This window comes from Tympanuchus pallidicinctus, unplaced genomic scaffold (genome assembly GCF_026119805.1).
Source record: "Tympanuchus pallidicinctus isolate F22 unplaced genomic scaffold, pur_lepc_1.0 scaffold3, whole genome shotgun sequence".
Taxonomy (NCBI): domain Eukaryota; kingdom Metazoa; phylum Chordata; class Aves; order Galliformes; family Phasianidae; genus Tympanuchus; species Tympanuchus pallidicinctus.
In genome coordinates this window covers 25,345,562-25,366,436 of record NW_026294747.1, presented here as the reverse complement: position 1 = coordinate 25,366,436, position 20,875 = coordinate 25,345,562, and the positions used below count along the sequence as shown (strand labels likewise).

General features: G+C 38.8%; 2 protein-coding genes across 3 annotated transcripts in view; one reads left to right on the top strand and one right to left on the bottom strand.

Moving 5' to 3' along the window:
• The window catches only part of MIDEAS (mitotic deacetylase associated SANT domain protein), a 65,809-nt gene extending 59,623 nt beyond the window's left edge, over positions 1-6,186 (bottom strand). Inside the window, exon 1 of the mRNA XM_052696472.1 lies at positions 5,756-6,186. The gene's annotated coding sequence lies outside the window, so the exon portion shown is untranslated. The remainder of the gene's footprint in view (positions 1-5,755) is intronic.
• A 419-nt stretch (positions 6,187-6,605) lies between these two features.
• On the top strand, positions 6,606-20,385 carry PTGR2 (prostaglandin reductase 2). 2 transcript variants are annotated; one of them, XM_052696714.1, is made up of 10 exons: positions 6,606-6,683; positions 10,291-10,359; positions 11,206-11,324; positions 11,916-12,107; positions 12,872-13,042; positions 13,640-13,849; positions 14,585-14,706; positions 15,532-15,619; positions 16,313-16,352; positions 17,594-20,385. In XM_052696714.1, the coding sequence occupies exons 2-10, from the start codon at positions 10,323-10,325 to the stop codon at positions 17,656-17,658; spliced, it is 1,044 nt and encodes a 347-aa protein (XP_052552674.1). In that variant the 5' UTR covers positions 6,606-6,683; positions 10,291-10,322; the 3' UTR covers positions 17,659-20,385. The 2 variants fall into 2 exon arrangements, with proteins under 2 accessions (XP_052552674.1, XP_052552675.1); XM_052696715.1 differs by lacking the exon at positions 16,313-16,352.
• Positions 20,386-20,875: the final 490 nt, after the last annotated feature.

Here is a 20,875-nt window from a genome sequence, read left to right as displayed (position 1 = left end):
TACAAGAGCTGTTGTGCAATATCTACAGAAGGAAAGTCCCTATCTAGGATGTGGTATTTCTAGGCAAGAATACTTCCCAAGCATATATGTAGATATTATCCACTATGCATTTAAGGTACAAGAAATACAGTAATAAAGCATCAACAAACATCTTCATGTCTGTTGCAGAATTGCTAGTCTGAATTTAAAAACAGGGAGCAGAAATTTCAACAGGTAGTAATGATGTATTTTATCAATACATCTCAGGCATTTTGCTTTCACTAGGCATTTTCTACACACTCTTCAAACTGTTCCCTACTCACAAACTTAGCAGTACCTTTCCCTCTCTGCAAATGCACACTTCTCTCTCACATTACCCCTACTCTTGCAGGTCCTTCTCCAGCTCCTTAAAGCCACGGAGAACTGAGAGAGCAAAGGCAACTGCAAGGAGCTAATGTAAGAGATCTGCGGAAGAACTGAGAGGAATACATGTTGTCTGTGAAGGCAACAACTGGAGAAAAGTATTGAAATACCAAGCAAGACCACTCACTCTAGCTAAGTGTACCTGTTGGTTTACAGCAGAATTAGTTTCTTTGCTCTTTCTTCATATACAGAGAGGCATCTTCCAATACCACAAAAAGTAATGGTGGTACTCAGGAAGCAGGTTTGTTTGGTTTTATTAAGATTAGTGAAAACTTGGCTTGAAAAACAAGGTGGCTGAACAGTAGGTTATCTGACACAGAGCTCAGCTACTCACAGACAGCATCTTAACTGCTGCCAACCAGCTGCACCAAATAAAACATGGTACACGGCTATCACACAAAGCAAGTAGCGCTTCATTGACTCAGACCTGTCAGTTGCCAATTGTCAGTCGGCCTCTAAAAGAAAAAACCATTGTTATCCTGCAGTTGCTTAGCTGAGAGTCAAACAGTTGTCCTCTGAGTATCACACATCCAACAAAATACTGTACCACCCATAATAAGAGGGGGCAAGCAGTGCTTCATAGAATACAGTCATTGACACCATTAATTCCTCCCAGGCTGTGCTTACTGATCACTGTTCTTTTTCTCAGAGGAGACAGGTGAAAATCTTTGCAAATTCTTATTTCCAGGCCAGTGGAATACAACAGCTGATTTGCTGATATCCAACTTGTTAATAATTGAGTGAAAACAACCAAATGCATTCCAGAAGGGAACATTCTTTCACTGAATGAATGGGTGAGAAGCATTCTACAAATATTCAGCAGCCCTGAAGGAAGCTTTGCGCGGAGATTTGGTTATTCTAAGAATGAGTCTTTGGTTACCTCAAGGCTACAGAAATCTTCGTAGTCCTCTTTCACAATATTGTTCAGAAACAGCACTGAATAAATCTGATGCTAGCACAAGTTTCTCCTGAAGTAGCTTGCTCCTCACGATTTTCCTCCTTGTTCATAATTGTCTTACTCTCCTTTTGTCAGCTTACTCCCCCTTACTTGCAACTGTAGTTACCGACGTTCACACAAACGCTACAGCCAAAATTCCAAAGCACAGCCGTTGATTTACAGAGCTCCACCCAGGCACAAAGCAGCATGACAAACTAAAAACTGTCTCCAAGTTCAGATGAGTGGCAATGCTGCATATTGAATTTGGAGAAATCAAGGTAATTTGGTTGTGATGCAGAAGTGTGCGACTGAATCTTAGTATATGAAATATCCCCACATAAATATATATTTATTAGCACCTCACTGGTTGTAGATTTTTAAAGGAATACCAGTATAACTCTTTGTTGTATAATTGATAGATATAGTTAATAGAATTATCTATTACTCTATTGCAGAGTAATGGGAAAAAAAAAAATCTACACAGAGGCTTCTGCTTGTATAATAGGGTGGTTCTAAAATAAATTCCTGATTTTCTAAACTGTTCTGCAATTAAAAAAAAGACATAATACTGATAAGATTCCACATAACAATAAGATAGTTCTAGTCTACAATAACGTCAGGCCTTATATTAATATATTATATATTATTATATATATTATTACATATATTATTATATATATTATTAAAAAATATATATTAACAAATATTAAGTTTTAGCTTTGTAAAGCTGCTTCACCACATTTAATATACAAATCCATAATTATGTGACACTTATGGATTGGATTTAAGAAATGGTCATGAACACATTAAAGACAATAAGAAAATGACTTCCTCTAGCAAGCACCTCAGTATTTTCTTTCATCTTAAGGATGAAATAAGACTTGTGCAGAAAAGGAAACAAATCTATGCGTAAAACTTTGATGATTGCAAAGTAATCATACTATTAGATAAAAGCAAAAGCATATTCATTTTTTTTTTTTAATTAAAAGATCCACAGTGAAAGATCAGACCTAGCAACTTTAATGTAAAATCCTTGCAACCCTGTATTTTCCTTACAAAAGACAAATACAAAGGAGTTATTGATTTATTTCACTAACAAAAGAACTTATTTGCCTTAAAATAAATGCCATTCTTCAAGATATTCTGCAGATAGCCTCCTGCATGAACACAAATAAAAACCAGTAGTTTTGAATAAAAAAAAAATCTGTTTATATAGCAAAGCTTCCCTAGCATCATAAAAATGGTAAGCAATAGAGCAAATCCAGATCATACCTATGCCCCTTGGCCTCTCAGATTTTTCTCCTGGGTTCTGAGATGAAGACAAAGAAAGATGAGTGGTGGCATTCCCAGGTATAATACAAGGGGGGGGGAAAAAAAAAAAAAAAAAAAAAAAAAAAAAAATCAGTTGCTGCTAACATTGGCAATTGCTTATCTGTATATCTCCCTGAACAGTTGAAGCCCACTTAGCAAAGACACTGCTCTCATAAGGCAGCTGAGTACCCAGCTGTAAAACATTCCCACAAATGTCTCTGCCTTGAGCTAATGCTCATTTCACCTGAGACCCACTGTGAATTTTGTTTCTTACTTCAAAACAGAACTTATATAATAAAAACTACAAAATCAGAGACCACTGATAAGCAGAAAACATAACCTGAGTTGGATGATAGCTTGCTTTCCCCAACTGTCTACCTCTTCTGACATTCTTTTTGGCCAGCAGTGAGCAGAGCTGCTCACAAATCACCCTCAAACTGCACTGCACAACATGATATGTCACTGATATAAAGTCAGATAAAGAGCTCAGTTTGAATTGTTTCTTTTCAGTTCACAAATGAGATTACTACACAGACTCAAATAGTCGCTACAAATGGCTGTAATGGCCTAAGATGTTTTTGTTCTCTTCTGAAGTTGTTGCACCCACAGCTGAGCTGGCAGAATGAATCATCTGAGATCTCCTAATGCATTTCATGCAAAGATACGTGAGTTAGCTCAAATGACACTCAGAAGCACTTCAGGCTGTTGGTTGGCATTGCACCAAATGAACAAGGAACATTCTCATTGTCCTTTGGGATCGGTAACAAGGACAAGAACTTTAATTGAAAGCTCGTAAACAAGCAGTTCAGAAAATCTCAAACATCAAGCCTACCTCAGATATATATATATATATATATTTACAATAATTCTTTCTTATTGCAGCCTGAAATACTGCCTTAGAATCAGTATGAGAAGCAAAGAGTTTTTGTTACAGTAGAACATAAATATATCACTTAATAAATTCTCTTCCACAGAAGGCTGCATTTTTTTCTTTGTCTCTTTTTTTTAATGGAGAAGGCCCACCTTGCCACCAGACCTTCAACAAATTTCCATCAATGCCTCTGTAAAAAACATTTGAAAACATTTCTCTAACTTTCTCTACTCTCGGAAAAATGCTTCCACATAGCAGATGACAATTTCACATCGTGTAAGAAACTCATTAAACAAAACAAAAAAAAATAAATTTTGCCAGATTTGAATGTAAATCCAATCAATTGCTTTTATTCACAAAACCCATCAAAGAGATGTTCCTTGTGCAGCCCTTGCTCTCCCTCCTATCTTCCCAGGCCTGTTTACCTTTTAGATGCTCTAGCAGGAATACGTATCAATACGTATCCATGTGCTTTGGCGAGCCTGCTCTGGTGATGCAGCTCCTATTCACCATCACACCACAGTGTTGACTCATCACCTGCACCACTGTGTCACTACTGCTGCAATACTCTTCTTTTTTCGGCAGAATTGTAATAATTTAATCATTAACGGTTATTAAAACAAACACAATACCAACAGCTAAGGAACTGCCCTCTAAGAAAGTCAGGAAATGGAACACTGTAGCAACATGGTATCAAAGATGGTAAGAAGAAAACAAGGACTTCATGGATACCTTTGCAGCCTGCACAGACAGGCTGAGGAGTCTGGCGTCACTCAGAGCTTAAACATAACCCAGGGGATTTTGATGGCCAAAACTTCAATTACATAAGCAACAGCTGTATTATTCATCTACTACCTACTTTAGTGACACTAATTAACAAGAACATTATAAATTACCTGTAAACAATGAAGCATGTAAAAGCAAATTATTTTTACATACCCTTACCAGTATGATCCAAGAGCCCAGCAAACCTTGGGAAATTAACAGGATTACCTGGTGCATAAAAAGCAATTAAGTTCACAGTTTGAGTGGAATATATAAGGTTTTCTTTTTCCATATTAAGGGCAGACTAAACAGAGAAAAAGAGGATTCACAGCCAGATTGTTTTGAAGAAAAAAATCCTCTATAGTTTGATTTTTGAATTCTACTTGATACTGTTGATACTGACTTCATTAAAACTGTTGGGAATATTATCTTAACCACTCTGAAACAGGTAAGAGCTGGGATTTTGGGAGCTAAATAGTCTTCTTTCCTTTTTGACCAGAGAAAGCCTTGAATCTGAGAGAACATCTGTGTGATGAAACAAGAGCCAAACTCATATGAATGACATTCCTGATCTGGGTGCTCAGCAACAGCTTGTCAGCAAGGATCACAGCCATCTTCCAGCATAACCACATCCCCAGTTTCACCTCTGCCCCATCTCTGATTGAATTTAAAACGATGACACCTAGGTTGACTTAAGCAGTGTTACCACATACAAACAAAGCTAATATGTGTTATGTAATAGCTATTCCACAATGGCCTGCCATTACTGACAGCTTTATTTGACACTAAAGGTGACTTTCTGAGGTTTAGCTTAGTCTGAGGGAGATGAAGTCAAACCACAAAAAGGCATTCCTAGCATAGAACACGTGTCCACAAGGCAAGTTGGTGCAGAATGGCTACTGCATTTTAAATTCACACCTAAGATTATTTCACAACAGCTTCCCTTCCAAGTAAGCAGCAGTCAGTGAGAGACAGACAGTAGTGAGAGAAAAGGGAGTAAAAGGGTTCAGCTGAAATTACAGGTGACTGCTGTAACATCTTTCACAATAACTTTGTTTAGCGAGAATATAAAGCCACCACAGCTAGGCGAGACAAAGTGGGCTCATCCAGAGATTTTCACTGCTCACTTAAACACTTTATATAAACACAGCAATCATTAAAGCAGTATTGCCACTGTATAGTATATAGAAACAAAATTATGCACATATGACCATATGGAGCAAAGTTTTCATCAGTATTCTTCCAACTATCAATAGTCATCAAGATATACTACGCTAACACGTAACGTGTAATCTTCTCCTGTTTGTTCCTTTAATGACACACAACATTACAGAAGTAATTATTTCAGAAGCTAATGTTATTTTCTTGCATGTATGAGGCAAGTGAGCATTCATCATCAGAAAAGGCCGTCTCTGTACAGGATACATCCACTCAAAACTGCAGAAGCAACTTCAGACTTGAAAACTTACTTGGAGAGTTAGTCCTGGTGAAGGTGTTATCTCTCATTCATCCAACTGATGTAGTTGAGAAAAGAATATGGAGGTGTAAGCCTTCTTGTTACTCCTCTTTTCTAGACCAGTATCAAATACGTTACTTCAAGTCCTGCGATGTTATGTTGGCACAGATGCAGACGATTCCTGGATACACTAAAATGCCATGGCTAAAGATATAGCAGAAAGAACTTGCATTTGTGCAAGTTGCAGGGCAGAGTCACTGGGACCATTGACCTGGAAGAGTTTTTCAGTCCTTGAAGTGGTTGGTTTGCACAGCACAGCACAGCAGCTCCCAGGGACACGGTGCCCACTTCACAGACCGGTTTGCCTTTCCCAGTCAACCCCACAGCTGCGTGTGTGTGGGCAGCCTGGGGACTCGGGGAGTGCAGGGAGAGCCCTGCCTTTTCATGGCTCATCCTCTTACTACCACTTCTTCAAATAAAGATGCCTCTGCATCTTTATATATATATGTACACACATGGAATTACAATGCGCACCACATTAACTTTGGCGGAATTTTAGGAGTGGCCATAAAGCTATACGTAATACAGCCCCATTTTACATCAGTGAACAAAACCTCATCCACTGAAACAGAAGAAGCACGTATCACTCAGCATTACCTTTAAAAGTGAAAAACAAACCGCCCTTCACAAGCAACAAGTGCCCGCACAGCTCAGTCTCCCTGAGGTGAAGGAACGTAGGACAAAGCGCTCGCTGCGAACAGGAGACGATCCTCCCACCTCAACCCTTCCCGCCTCCCTCACAACGCTCGCGCCCGGGACTCGGCCACTTTAAGCGGAGGCACGCGGCGCGCAGGCTTTGTGCGCACGCGCAGGGGGCGGGGCGCTCGGTCGTCAGTTGGCGCCGCGGGGGTCTGGCTGGGGTTTTGCAGGAGGGGTTTGAGGTGAGCGGGGTGCGTGGCTGCTGGCGCGCGCGCGCGCGGCAGGTGCGAGTTGTCACTGACCATCGCTCCCGCGCGCCGGGCTGGGAGTGAGCAGGCGGCGCGGTGCTGGGGCACCGTCTGGGCCCCTGCGTCAGCTGGGGCAGTGACCGGCCCGACCTCGGGGCCGCTGTTTCTTCTGAGCCTTCTTCGTTTCTCTCTCCTATGCTGTTCTGCCCGCAGCCTCAGAAACTGTGGTGTTGACCATCCACAGACTGTCTCCAGGGTCCCTTCCGCCTTGGGCAGCAGTGATTTCTCACAGTCTATTCACGGCCTGGCAGGTGTTCGGTCGGTGCGCTGCGGTGCTGCCCGTGTGTGGGTGTCCGTGTGCCGCATCGCAGAGCACTCGCAGCAGTGCCAGGTGTTTCTCCCACAGTGACGCTCTGGCCTTTCTGGGAGCCATCTGCACCCTTCGACTTCATCTGTGACTTGAAATTCTCCTAAGGGAAAATAAGCCTTAGGAGTTGGTAATTCTAAACAATTCTCATCAACTCTAATACAAGGCAGCTATTAAAAATAAATAAATAAATAACAGGCCCAAACCTGCCCAAGAGGTGGTACGTGGAAGTTTCCAATATTTAGGACACCTAAATCTGAGAAAACCTAAGTTTATGCAGTCCAACTGTATGTAGATGTGAGTCTGTGTACCTGCTGGAATTTCCAATCTGTGTGTCAGTCCAGTTGGACTGTAGGAGGAACTGTAGGAATTCACCTTGAGAATTAAATGAAGCATGAGACGTTGGGAATGCTGAAATTATTAGTTCAGCTCAGAAAAGTACTTTTTTTTAATGGTATGCATTTTTTCTTCATCATAGTCTGTACTGATTGTGGCTTCTACTTTTTGAAAACTTGACTTTGCAATGTAGTTAATGTTGTGTTCTAATGTACTGCATCTTAGGGGAGTGGTGAACTTTGACGCCTAATACATTGCATTCACTTCTTTGTTCTTTTCAGTTAGTTATGTTTTTCCCCCCCATAGTCCTGAGCTCCTTGCCCATCTTTCCCCATCTCTGCTTTCTTGGTCTCACCTCCTCATTTGTTGTTCCCAGTTCTTCCATTTCTCTCCATTATATTTCTGAGTTTTGCTGGCCCTTATGTTGCTATTCCGTGCACGTTTCTTTCCTCTCACTGATTCATAATACCAGTCCTTCCTTCCCGCATGTTCCTCGTTCAAAATCATTCTTCCTTGAAAGCTCGCTCTTAGGAAACACAGATCTTAAGACATTTTGATACAGTTTTAGAAGATTTCAAGTCTTGTCTTCTGCTTATATTGGCTGCCTAGGCCTGATACAGGAGGAATAAACTGCCCACTCTTCCTTTTTTTTTTTTTTCCCCATTCTTCCTTTTTTTTTTTTTCTTTAAACAGGACCACGCCTGATGTGGGCTTTAACAACTTGGAAGCAGACGAATTATTTTGTCAGAAGTACATGCAACTGAAAACTGTCTTATAAACAATGTCAGAAACAAGTAGATCTCTGCACCAAGCCCAAGACAAACAAACTGGAGTGTTTTAGTGCTGATGAATTTACACTTTGTAGAAGGAGTAGTCATGTGTCAGTTTGCAAAAATGGGAGAAGAAACAGGAGAAGGAAATAAGATTAAAACTGGGCTAGAATCTATTTGAGAATGCCCTAGAGGTGCTGCTATTGTGCAGCCTAATGCTGTTTACTCAAGATGTGGGTCAGACAATCTAGGCCTAGAATGATGATGTCAAAACTCACAATTTTTACTCCATTTGTTTTAAGAATAAAAACTCAGATAACTTTTATTTGGAAAAGCCAGAATGGCAGTGCATGCTGCTTCCTTTCGGTCTTTTCAAAATTTAAAATGGCCTGGGAAACCAGTAGCATTTTTGTTCCCTCAGAACTTCTGTTGTTCAGAGAAGCAATCCAAACTTACATTGTATATTTTTCCACTTGTGTTTTCCTGTGCCATTCCGTACTGCCTTTCCTTTGTTTTAATGTGTTTATATCTTTATTCAACACTTCTTTAAGAACTGCATTTTTTCCCTCTGTACCATAGTAGAAAGCAGATATTTCAAATATGTGTTGGGCTTTTTATGGCCTCTTGTTCAGATTGTGCTTGCATAATAAGGGTATTTGGTTTTGGGATAACAAAAATAGAATCAGTTTTGAGCACGGACATTTCCGTAAAGCATGAGCTGTACAGTGATTCTGCCTACTCTGTGCAGTTTATAAACAATGGATCAAACACTTAATACCATGGATAGGTTCGAACTGAATGTGAATAGTACTTAGAGGAATTATTTGTCCAGATTTCATGTGAACTGTCACGCTGATGTCAGTTTATATTCACTACATTCTTAACTCATTGTTTCTGCACAGAGCAGTGTCATTAATGGCTATAAACTTAAGCCAAGTTCTGTATGTGTGCAAATCGTTTACTGGAACATTTTAAATTATATTCTCTACATCTGGCCATTTGTAAAATGCTCATGGAATTAACACAGATTCTCAGATGCTAAGACAATTGCTATGTGGACCTCTTGAATGTAATTTTGTTATGCAAATACTGTTAGCCAAGGTAGTGTAAGAGGATTCAGAAACTCAAGAATGCAAAATTAGATCATTTATGCTTGAGTTGGCTCAGGAATGACACGAAATATGGAGTAAAAATATGTAATTTCATGTTTATAAAGTCTGTGAGTCCATTGTAAGAACAGACTTGCTCACTTCAAAGTTTAGAGAAGAATATGGATTTTTGTTCTGAAAATATTTTATGAAATGGCTAGAAAACAATGTGCCTAAGATCACACAGGAAATATGTAGTGGAGTATGATGCTGAACCCATGATTTGCCAAAGTTTACCTTAGGCCATCCTTCTTCTTAGGATTTTACCTGAGTGAAAACAGACGTTGTTTTAACTGCATGAGTATAAAGTTCACAAGTCTGTTTATTCTTCATTTGAGATTGTTTTATATGACTATTGGGCATGAATATCAAAAGTAGTGAGGCTCATGTTTCACTCTTTTCAAATTTGTAATGAAGCCACTGTGTGGCCTTCTCTTGGCAATTGCTTTGCCAGGATATCAGGCCATTGCAGATGGATCCAACTGCAACAGAGCAAAAGCAGAGCACTGCATTTTGGCAGCATTATCTGAAAAGCACGGGCTTTGGCAGAAGTCAGAAAGAACAGGTTATATTCTGGCAGCATGGAAATGTGTCTGCAGGGTTTCACTTGCACCACACCTCTAAGTTTAGTTTGTTTTGGATGAGCTGTTTGTATTTACACCCATTTGTTAGTTCTTCCTCTCTTCCGCAGCTCTGTGGTTGCTCATTGGGTTGCTCTCACTACAAATGCCAGCAGAGCAGTAGGAGAGCGGAGCTGTGCCTGGTGGGATGCTCCTGGCTCAGCGGATGGTGCAGCTCTCCCTTACTGCTGTGTAGGGGACAGAGTGGATGTTAGGTTTCCCATGGGATTTGTAAGTGGTGTCAAAACATGTGTTACGTAACTCCTGTACCCTCATTTCCAAATTGCTGAGTACTTTACCCCATTTTCTTTCTCAAGGGATTTTGTGTTTCAGCCCTTCAAGCAGTGTTTTCCTTTGTAGGAGCCCGGTGTGAAATCGCTGCAAAAGCAGGGATGATGATACAAAGAGTAGTGCTGAATTCACGCCCTGGTATGTATTTTATTGCAATAAGGGAGCAGTGTGTTTGTCGTGGTTGCCTAATAGTCTGAAGTGCTGAGAGTAGAAGCAGAAACAACTTCAGATTTGCATATCTTAATACTGTATGCAATAATAAACAAAGTTTATTATGAAGCGTATTTATTTAATCTCTACATGCAGACTTCTAATCTCATGGTTGAGAAAAATAATGCATAATTATGAGAAAACCCTAGGAGTAGAGACTCAGTGGGAAGAAAGATTATCAAGCGTTGCTTTTTAGTTCTGAAATTTCTTCTTTTTGTAAGATTATTAGAATATTTTTATAAAGTTTTCTGCAACAAGCAGCGTGGAAACTATCAGTAAGTACAAGTACCTTGTACTGGCCAGTGAAGAATAATGCCATCAGATTCATTAACATGAAAGTCTACATTGTTTGTCTAGATTTGCATAAAATGTAGATCAAAAGGTTGCTTGCAAATCAGAATAGACCAGGCAAAGAGAATTCGAATAGTGGTTAGTGTACAACTCTTGTGCTGCATACCCAGGATGATTTGAAACAAGTTATTTAATATTTCATTAGCCTTTGGAGATAATTCTTGTAGAAATTAGTCCTCAATAGTCAGGAGGGATTAGCTGAGCATTTTGGAATGTCTGTTATAGCTGTGTCTTCAGTTTGGGTGGTGGGAGTACACCTGTTTAAATCTCAGTCTGCTGAGTTAGCTGATAGTTTTATGGCTATGAACAGAGACAAGCTAACATAATCTAAAAGGGACTACCATAATTAAAAATGCCTTCCCTGTTGATTAAAGGAAGCTCCACATTGATTCACCTATTTTTTTCATTTCAAAATAATTCTAGGTAAGAATGGAGTGCCAGTGCCTGAAAACTTCAGACTGGAGCAAAGTACAATACCAGACACAGTGCAAGAGGGGCAAGTACGTGTTAGAACCCTGTATCTCTCTGTGGATCCATACATGGTAGGTGGTGAGCTTACAACTAAGCCAGAACTTCTTTAAAAATTACCTTAAACTCTACACCTCTCATGATGTTTAATACAGAAGTCAACAATCATAAAATCTCTAGTGGGGAGATACAAAGAAAATATTTAAATATTTAAATGCCAAGTTGTTTCGTTACACATTTCTTTGTGAGGGATGATCCAAACATATTTTACTGTTCTCCAGTGCATGGAGATGGACTAAATGACTTCTGGCTGTTTTTTGCAATCCTACACTTCTGTGATTCATGCAGTCAAGGAATATGAGGAAATCTTGTCAGGTCCAAGCCTTTGGGTATGAGGCTGACTTTGAGGCAATGTCTGTACAACGTGTTGGCTTTGGTAGCACTGGTGAAGGAGATTAAAATGATCTGCCTTTTTGTGCTGCGTGAATAAGCAGGGAAAGAAAGATCTAAGAGAAGATCATGAATATTTGGGGCTTATTGAGAGATTTTTGAGTAGCTCATTGTGTCTGACGTTTGAAACATATCCCATCCTCAACTTCATTTGAACTTCTTATAACCAAATGATGTGTTCCACCAGAGCTTCTCATTAAAGTCTTGTCTTTCAGCGCTGCCGGATGAATGAAGATACAGGTTCAGATTACCTCCTGCCTTGGCAGCTCTCTGAAGTTGCTGATGGTGGGGGCATTGGGGTTGTGGAGGAGAGCAAGCATAATAACTTTGCTAAAGGAGACATCGTCACTTCCTTCAATTGGCCCTGGCAGACAGTGGCCATTCTGGATGGAGGCTTGCTACAAAAGGTATACAAAACCCAGATTGTCACCATTTTATTTTCATAAATCTATTTATTTTTTTAAAAGAATAATTAATGATACTATTTGTTAGTCAAAATCAAGTTGATATTAATAAAGAAACCCATTTCAAAAGGCAGATGAACTCACAGTTGACAAAATCTGTAACAGTTTTTCTGCTTTTAACAAAGAAAAAGATGAATGCTTTTGTTGGCTGTCAGGCATGCCAGTATTATTTCACTTGCTGTCTTTTTAATAAACTTCCCCAAGGTTGCTTCTGTTAATTAATTCTGTTAGTTAATTCTAGGTAGATCTACTCCTGATCCATGGAAGTGTAGTCATGAAAGGTTTTAGGCACATTTAAATCAATTTATTCACCAACCTGTTAGTGAAAGCTTGTACTTCTTCCATAGGAGAAGTGCCACTGATCTGCAATCCTGATGTTTGATAACACTGCTATTTTGTCCTTTATGCTAACATAGGGATAGTTTGCCATTGCCTGAGACTTCTGATCTGCTGGACACTTCTTGATATTTCCATCATTCAAGCTCTTGTGAGTGATTTTACTCACAACCTTTTTCTGAAACTGTGGACCTATAATCTTAGTTTCATTTTATGTAAACTTTTTGTTAAGGTAGAACCAGTTTATAGCTAGCTGTCGCTGTCTGTAAGTATCCTTGTAAATATCCTGAATTAGTCTTGTATCATCAATCAAATGACAAACAGCAAAACCTCACCTTAGAAGAAATGAACATCATGTGATTTTGTTGTAGGTTGTTCCACAACTTGTGAATGGACACCTTTCCTACTTTCTTGGCGCGGCTGGATTGACAGGACTGACAGCCTTGCTAGGTATAAGAGAGAAAGGCCATGTGACTGTGGGTGCCAATCAGACCATGGTGGTGAGTGGAGCAGCTGGCGCCTGCGGTTCTTTGGCTGGCCAGGTAGGTTGGCTGAAGACACAAAGGGTATAGAGTTACTAAATTTGTGTTCTGAAACATGATGATTAGTAAACATACAGATAAAACCATTATAAACAAGTATAACTTCATGGGAAGGTTCACAGATTTGGCTCACACTCATGGAGAAATTTTAGGTATGAAACTCAAGCTTCCTGAAACTGGGATAGCAGAAAAGGGTCTGAGGCTAATGAAGAGGATACTCTAAAAACAGATGCCTAGTGTGTTTCTTAGAGTAGTCTGCCATTTGAGTACAGTCTTTGAGTTGACTGGCAACTTCCATTTTTCCTATATTATCAAATGCAGTAAACCTTTCCTCACATTGGCTCTCCAGTACTGCTGAGTGTTGTAATTCCACAGTCAGTGATTTGGAAAGGCGGTGTAATTCTGTTGGGAACTGCCTCTTCTCTACATGTGAGGAAGGAACAACAAAAGGCTCTTTGGCTGCAGTTATGTCACGTGGGATGGGAATGTACACTCAAATTTGCTGTCTTGGGTTTAGTGGGATAAGACATGCCTAATGTTTATGCGTGGGGAAAACGATCAACTTCTCTTTATTGTTTTGTTCTGTTTTAACAATAGATTGGCCGTCTGGACGGGTGCTCTAGAGTTGTGGGTATTGCTGGCACAGATGAAAAGTGCTCCATTTTGGTCTCAGAAATGGGGTTTGATGCTGCTATCAATTACAAGAAAGGGAATGTGGCACAGCAGCTCCGTGAACTCTGCCCAGGTGGTGTGGACGTTTACTTTGACAACGTTGGTGGAGAGATCAGTGATACAGTTATAAGCCAGGTGATTATGCCAACTATCAGGGTTATTCTCATCATTCTCCAAAGTCTGCGTACCCAGCTTTGAATTAAGCCTGTAATACAGTAGAATAGGCTTTCCACTTTGTTCATCTAATTTTGGTGCTGATCCCGATCAGGAATCAAACATTTGACATCAGTGCCTGTTACTTGGGCTAGCCTTACAGTACGCTAGTGAAAACATAGTTTCTACTTCTGATCTCTTGCTTCATTGGCCAGGAGACAGTAATGTTCTTAAAACATTCTCTGTCAGTGCAGTAATCTTGTGTTTTAGTACTGGTTTACTGGCAGCTCTGCTGGATCTCCATAAATGCTCTTGACCATCCCTCTTTCATGTTAACATGAAACTAGTCTGTGTCGCATAGCAGAGAGACCTTGCTGGCAATGCTGTCTTTGGGATCTCTAAATCACAGCTTGTATCCAACAGCTGTATCCTATTACTCCCATTCCTCACAAAAAAGGCACACAGTAAAAAAAACCTATTATGCTCCTCATATTTAATGCTACATATACTGCATAGCATGTTTTTCCACTCTTTGTCTGCATTTGTCTATGTGGTCATCACAAGTTGACGGGCTGAAATTCTGCTCTTTTCTAGGAGAGGTGACTAAATAAAGACACTTGTGTGAAAACTTTTTGATATATTCTAGTGCATGTCTAGAAAATGTGGTTTACAAGACCAAGGAATGTAATTTGTCTCACTTTGTGCTGTCCCAAATAGATGAATCAGAACAGCCATATCATCCTGTGTGGACAGATTTCTCAGTATAACAAAGACGTGCCTTATCCTCCTCCATTGCCTCCTGACACAGAAAAAATACAGAAAGAAAGAAACATCACAAGGTACATTTCTCCTTTGGAACTAGGTCACAAGATTTTTTTGAGTCTGATGTTCAGAAGATAGAACTGATGGTCTGTAGATCCACACCAGGCGTGTGTAATTGCAGCAGAATGTTGCAACACCAGAAAAAATTAAAACCACAGCATCATTAAATTCTTTCTCTTATAATTGTCTGTAATGGCATAAAAATGGGAAAGGATAATGTTACCTGTTAACATAGATTTGTGATTGCTTAATTTAGTCTTGGAGTCTCTGAGAGATTCTTCAAAATAAGGGAATGTTTTGCCACGGTTCTGTTCTCGGCTGTTCTGCAGCATGCTATCTCTCCAGGTGTAGTGGTTCAGGAGAAAATCAAATTCTTTTTAATGAAAGAATGCAGCTGAAGCTGTGGTTGTTTTTAAATTTCAGTTTTAGTATTTGGGTTTTCATTAGATAATGGGAACTAATGGGAACTTGATTGCTTTAGGCAGCTAAAATTACGCAAAATTTTGGGCAGCTAAAAAGTTAATTTGTACTTTCTATCTATGCCAGGTGCATTGTTCACTCCATTACAGGGAAAAAAGCAATCAGTCTGCATTTTATGGACATTTGCTTGTTCTTGTGGCAGTAGTTCTTGATTTTTGTCATGCTTCCCTCTGATGCTTGAAACAGAAATTTTTTTGTCCAAGATCAGTGTTATTCTCAAGTTCCTGCTCCTGTCTTAACAAGCTTGCAAAGCTCTGCAAGCATCATTGTAATCAGTACTGACATTCCTTCAATTTCAATAACATTGTTGTGTTTCTTTAAAAAGCCTTTCCTAGCTCAAGGCGCACTCTTTTCCTTGACAGAGAAAGATTCTTGGTGTTGAACTACATGGACAAACAAGAAGCTAGTGTATCACAACTCTGTCAGTGGATCCAAGAAGGTAAACTGAAGGTAGGAATCTTTACATTTAACCTGTGGCCTTCAATATTATCTCCTCAGATTAGTGCTATGAGTACAGGAAGTCTATTTCTTTGTCTCTGACTGTATTATCGTGCTCCAGGATCAAAGAGATTTTCTTAAGAATGCTGCAGTACACTTGAAAGCTTGCCAGGTAGTACCTATAGTGAATACTTGCCACGAATGGTGTGGCTGCACTATGACAGACAGGATGCTGATATCTGTACTCTGCCTTTCAGCATAGGATAGAAATGCTTTTTGACTTAAGGGATTTTAAAACTTTTTACTTTTGAATACCTGCTTAGTTCATGTTCTGAATGCTTTTGGGGATCTTGTCAGAGATTTTGTTTCGGGCTTTATAATCACTAATTGTTATTTTGGGATTGGTAAGATTCTTGGTATCTTTTTCCCTGTAAGGTCTTTCTAAATTAGTTTTTAATTCTTCAGATGATCAGTGTGGTTACCTGGAAGAATCCCAAAATATAGGATTTTGGCATGTGTGCAGATCTTCCAGTTCTGATTGAAGAACTAAATTAGCTATAGGTTTATCAAAGTATTGGCTTCTATCTTGATGTTGGAACATAAGTAGCTGAAACAGAGCAGAGAATCCTTACCATTTGTGTGGCAGTTCCTAAGAGATGTTAATCTTGTCTGGCAAAAGCTAAGAGGACATTTTTGTATTGACAGGTCAGAGAGACAGTGGTAGAAGGCTTAGCAAATATTGGTGGTAAGCTTTTATAACATTTTCTAAAAACACTGAATGCAACAATAGTAGAAGCCATTTGCCAATTCAAATTCTTGTTCTTTATTATAACACTAAAAATCATGTTTTAGATAATAAAAATCACAAGGTATTAAAGTGTCCTGTAAGAAACTCACATATCTTTAAAAATTTATTGGATATAAAGTTTGCAGGTTTTTCTCTCCCCAGAATTATGATGTGGGGAGGTGGGAGTTGGGTTAAAGTGTTTAAACTGTTACCTTAGCAGTTCACAATCATCCTGGTCTTACTGATTTAAGGTGCTGCCCATTTCTTGTAACTTGCATACAAAAGGGTCTTTTGGAAACTTTGAACTTACGTTTCAAAACAAAAAGTCCATCTCTAATAGTACTTGTTGCTGGATCTGCTAACAAAAAATGAATTGAAAGCTATGTACAAGGAAAGGGAAAACATACTAGCATGACAAAACAATCTAAGTTAATATTTCTGGAGAAACAACATAGCCTGTAGCCTCATCCAAAAATCTATAATTAATATAAAAACCATGGGGGTCTTGTGACTCCAACGAGACAAAGCTAAAAGGCCAGGTGACTCAAGATGCACTGTAAGAACACATCCCTACCGAGTAACAGGAAAGGATAGGATGTAGCCCATTTATTTCTGTAAGACTGAAAATCAGTAGAAATAGGCATTGGCCCAAGCATATAGATACACATTTATTTCTCATTTTCATTTCTTGTTGATACTTACTGGTAAAAATATGTATTTTGAAGGAATCAGATCAAGTTTTTGCAGGCATATTTCATACCTTATTTACTCATTCTTTTGGAATCAGTTTGTCACATTCCTTGCAGTATGTTGCCTGTAAGCACAGTACTTAGAAGTCTGTTCATTTCACAAAGGTTTGTGAAACTGATAGCACTTGTGGGCTCTCCAGTCATGCTTCATCTTCACGTTTGGCATTTGTGTCCTCGTAACAAAAGCAGAAAATATAATCATGAATTTATATTGGGTGAAATAGGAACTTAAAAATTGATTAAAAAAATAATCACACAAAGCTGCCTGTGGCAGTTTATTACACTAGGTTTTTTTTTTTTTTTCCCCTCCATTAATTTGGCATATCATTACAAATAAATAGGTGCTCCTGTTTGGGGAACTACTTCATGTTTGCTTCTATCGTTTTCTTTAAAAGAAGTTATTTGACACATTTGATTTGGAACTAACTTTTGTCATTATTTCTCTTGAAGCTGCTTTCCAGTCCATGATGAATGGAGGCAATATTGGAAAACAGATCGTCCTAGTTTCTAAGTAACAGTCATTGCTTGGGGAAAAGTAAACGATTCTATCCATAGTAATAAGCAAGTTTTACTTACAGTAACTACCACCTTAAATATACAATTGTTCTTTATGTACTAAAAGCAGATATTTTAGGATGCTAAGGCAAAAACCATGCTAATAAACTGAACAGAATTGGAAACAGGAATGCAATAGTTTATACTAAATATGGTAATATATTTGACATGACTTGACAGCAGTCAGTTAGCACACGTACAAATAATTCATGGGTATTGGAAGTTAGACCACCTCAGGAACTATTTCCAATAAGTAATTTGTATACAGCCACCTGGTTTTAGATGTGCATACATATGTGTTGTTCCTATGCTAATTTGTCTCATTGCCCAAGAACTTGATAATTTTTCATTTACTAGTATAAGCTTAGCTTGACAGTCCAATCAATCTGGCTATCATATTAAAATTAAAATTATATGTGTTATAACTTTTTTTCCCCCAGATAAGAGCAATCAAAAATTCCATTTCTACAACTCAAGTTCTGTGATATCAAAGATACTTCTATTTTGCCATCTGAAACAAGTTTCCACTGATTGCATTTCCCATTTTTCTGTACTGTATCATTATATAATCTATTTTCAGTGTACCTTAAACCTAGTTCATTTAGAATTCCATCTGTATGCTGCCTGAGACTTCCATCAGAGGAAGGTCCAGCTATAAGGGCTAGCTTGTTTTGGCATAACAGTGCTCTTTTACCATTTTGGAAGCTTGAGAAGTCAGCCACTGTTTCCAAGTCCGACTAACATAACCTCAATCCAAGCGATACGGATGCAATTTAAACATCTTCAAAATAAAGCCATTAGAATTCCACCATTATGTACATTTAGAAACACTGGCACATTAATTTAGTGATTAGGATAACTTACGATAGCGTAACTTACAAGCTATTGGTTTTGTTTTAAATATCTGCCTTTAAGAGGAGTGTTTCCAAGCACAGTAGGGTAGGCTGAGAATGGATCCTCTACATCTTCTTGAGTCACTACCTACACTCTAAATGGAATCCAAGAACTAGGAGAGAAACTATACAGGAAGTTTAGCATTTAAGTCTTTTTGCACACTGTAGAAAGAGAACAGATTACAGAACTGCCTCGTATCATTGTGAGCAATATGAAAAACAGTCCCTTGATTTCCTAGTGCTGAAGCTGACCCTGAAAGAAAGCATACAGTGACTAATGCTTTAGGCTTTGAAGAGAAAGACACCTGCATAATAGGATTACATTCACATCCAGCTAGATTCTCAATCCAATATCAACATCACTAACTTGAGCACTAGCAACATCATGCTGGGACAGAAGCCAAATTGTTGTGGAATAAAATCAACATCATTGTAGTTGGCAAATGAAGATAAAAAGCATCAGATGGAAGAAATTCTGTGAATTCCTGCTTACTGACTGTTTACAGATGATACTCATTCCTGAAATGTGGGCATTTCAAGCTTAAAGACTTGATAATTTGTACACAGATGAGAGAGAGAGGAGGGAGCTAAGGGGAATACAGCCTTTTCAAACAGAACCAGATGTTCTATTGAGTGTTCTGGTACATCAGATCATGTGACTTAATTGTCACCTTTCCTTTTTTTCTCTCCCACGTACACACACTTTAGATTGAAACAGCATCAGCCTGGAGGCTGTTATGCAATGCACACCCTCTTCTGCAGTAAACCTTCTACAAGGCAGTAGGCTGGCCTTAATGCACTGTAACAATCTTTCTGAATAGACTTCCTCCTCCTAAAGTCCAGTTCATTCCTAAAGTTCAACTCCAAATGTAAAAGAAAAAAAACAAAACAGCCCACTTCTTCACACAAATTTAAACATCTTTTTGCTAACATTTCCCTATATTTGGCTTCCTCCAATCTAGAAATTGTATGTCCGTTTCAACAACATTTTGAGAAAAAAAGATGCCTTATGATCTTAAAACTGAAGACCCTTTTGTTTTAATTCAAGCATTCTAGTTACTTACATGCATCTATTTCAGAAGGGATTTCATCCACAACCTGTGGTCAGTTTGTATTGCAAGAACGTAAGGAAGGCAGCATAGCAAGAACCACTGCTGACAAGGTGTTAAATTGTTTTCACACGTTATGGGTGAAGGTGACTTACTTATACTTGCTTGTCCAAAGTACAAATGTTGGACTTCTGAACATTGTTTGCTAAAGAGCTATTCTAGAACGAGCTCATAAGTGAGGACCATGAGCTGACACACCTTCCAAGAAGGACAGCCTCTAGGATCTGAATTTTCACAACTGAAAATATGATTAAATTTTAAAATTCCCAGCACTATGATTTTTACAGCAATTGCTTAGTAATCCATGCACTCTGTAAGCCCATTGCAGTCTGATGATGTGAAAGGTGACCCAGAGTGAGGTCATGCTGAGGTATTAATTCTTTACTGTAATAAAGGCAGCTTGATTGCTGCAGCATTCCAGTAGATTAGGTAACTCACTTAGGTAACTTAGGGAGGAATATTCTGTAAGCATAAGTCAGATGACTACAGGAAAAAAAAAAAAAAAAAAAATACAGACAGTTAAAGTGGACTTCATCATGGTACTCCCAATATCTAGAAAACTTTTCTGCATTTGTGAACCCTGGCTTAATGTTGTCTCTTCAGAATAAATAAAAATCAAAGGAAGAAAATCTTTTAAATTAAGTGCCTATATCTGTTAATAAAAACATTACTTTTTTTTTTTTTTTTTTTTTTTTTACTTTTTTTTTTGCAACCTTGTCTTAATTTCTTATTGTAATAGTGTGTCTCTTAAGTGATCCTACATTTTGCACTGTAGGGGAGGTCTCATTTAACAGAAGGTAACAAATAGCTGCTAAGGAAAATCTAGGCCACTCTGGATGTAGCACCACCACTGACTGCAGAGGATCAGCATCTGCACGTGAAGCCTTGCCATGCAGGGGCAGTGCATGGTAGTTCAGATGATCTTAAGTAAGGGCAGACATGAATGCAGAGTAGCAAGTTTGTGACCAGAAGGTGGTACTGGAAGTTTGGCTATGCAGTCTTTATCAATAAGCACTTCTTGTTGCAACTAGTAACATTTAAACAACATTGGACAGATATCACTGAAAAAAATTTGAGCCCAGCTTACACTTGTTTATGTTTTGCCTGTTTCACGCACTCCCATTTTCATCTCTTTTCCTTACGCACTGTGAAAAGTTGCTGTTGGCTACAGATTA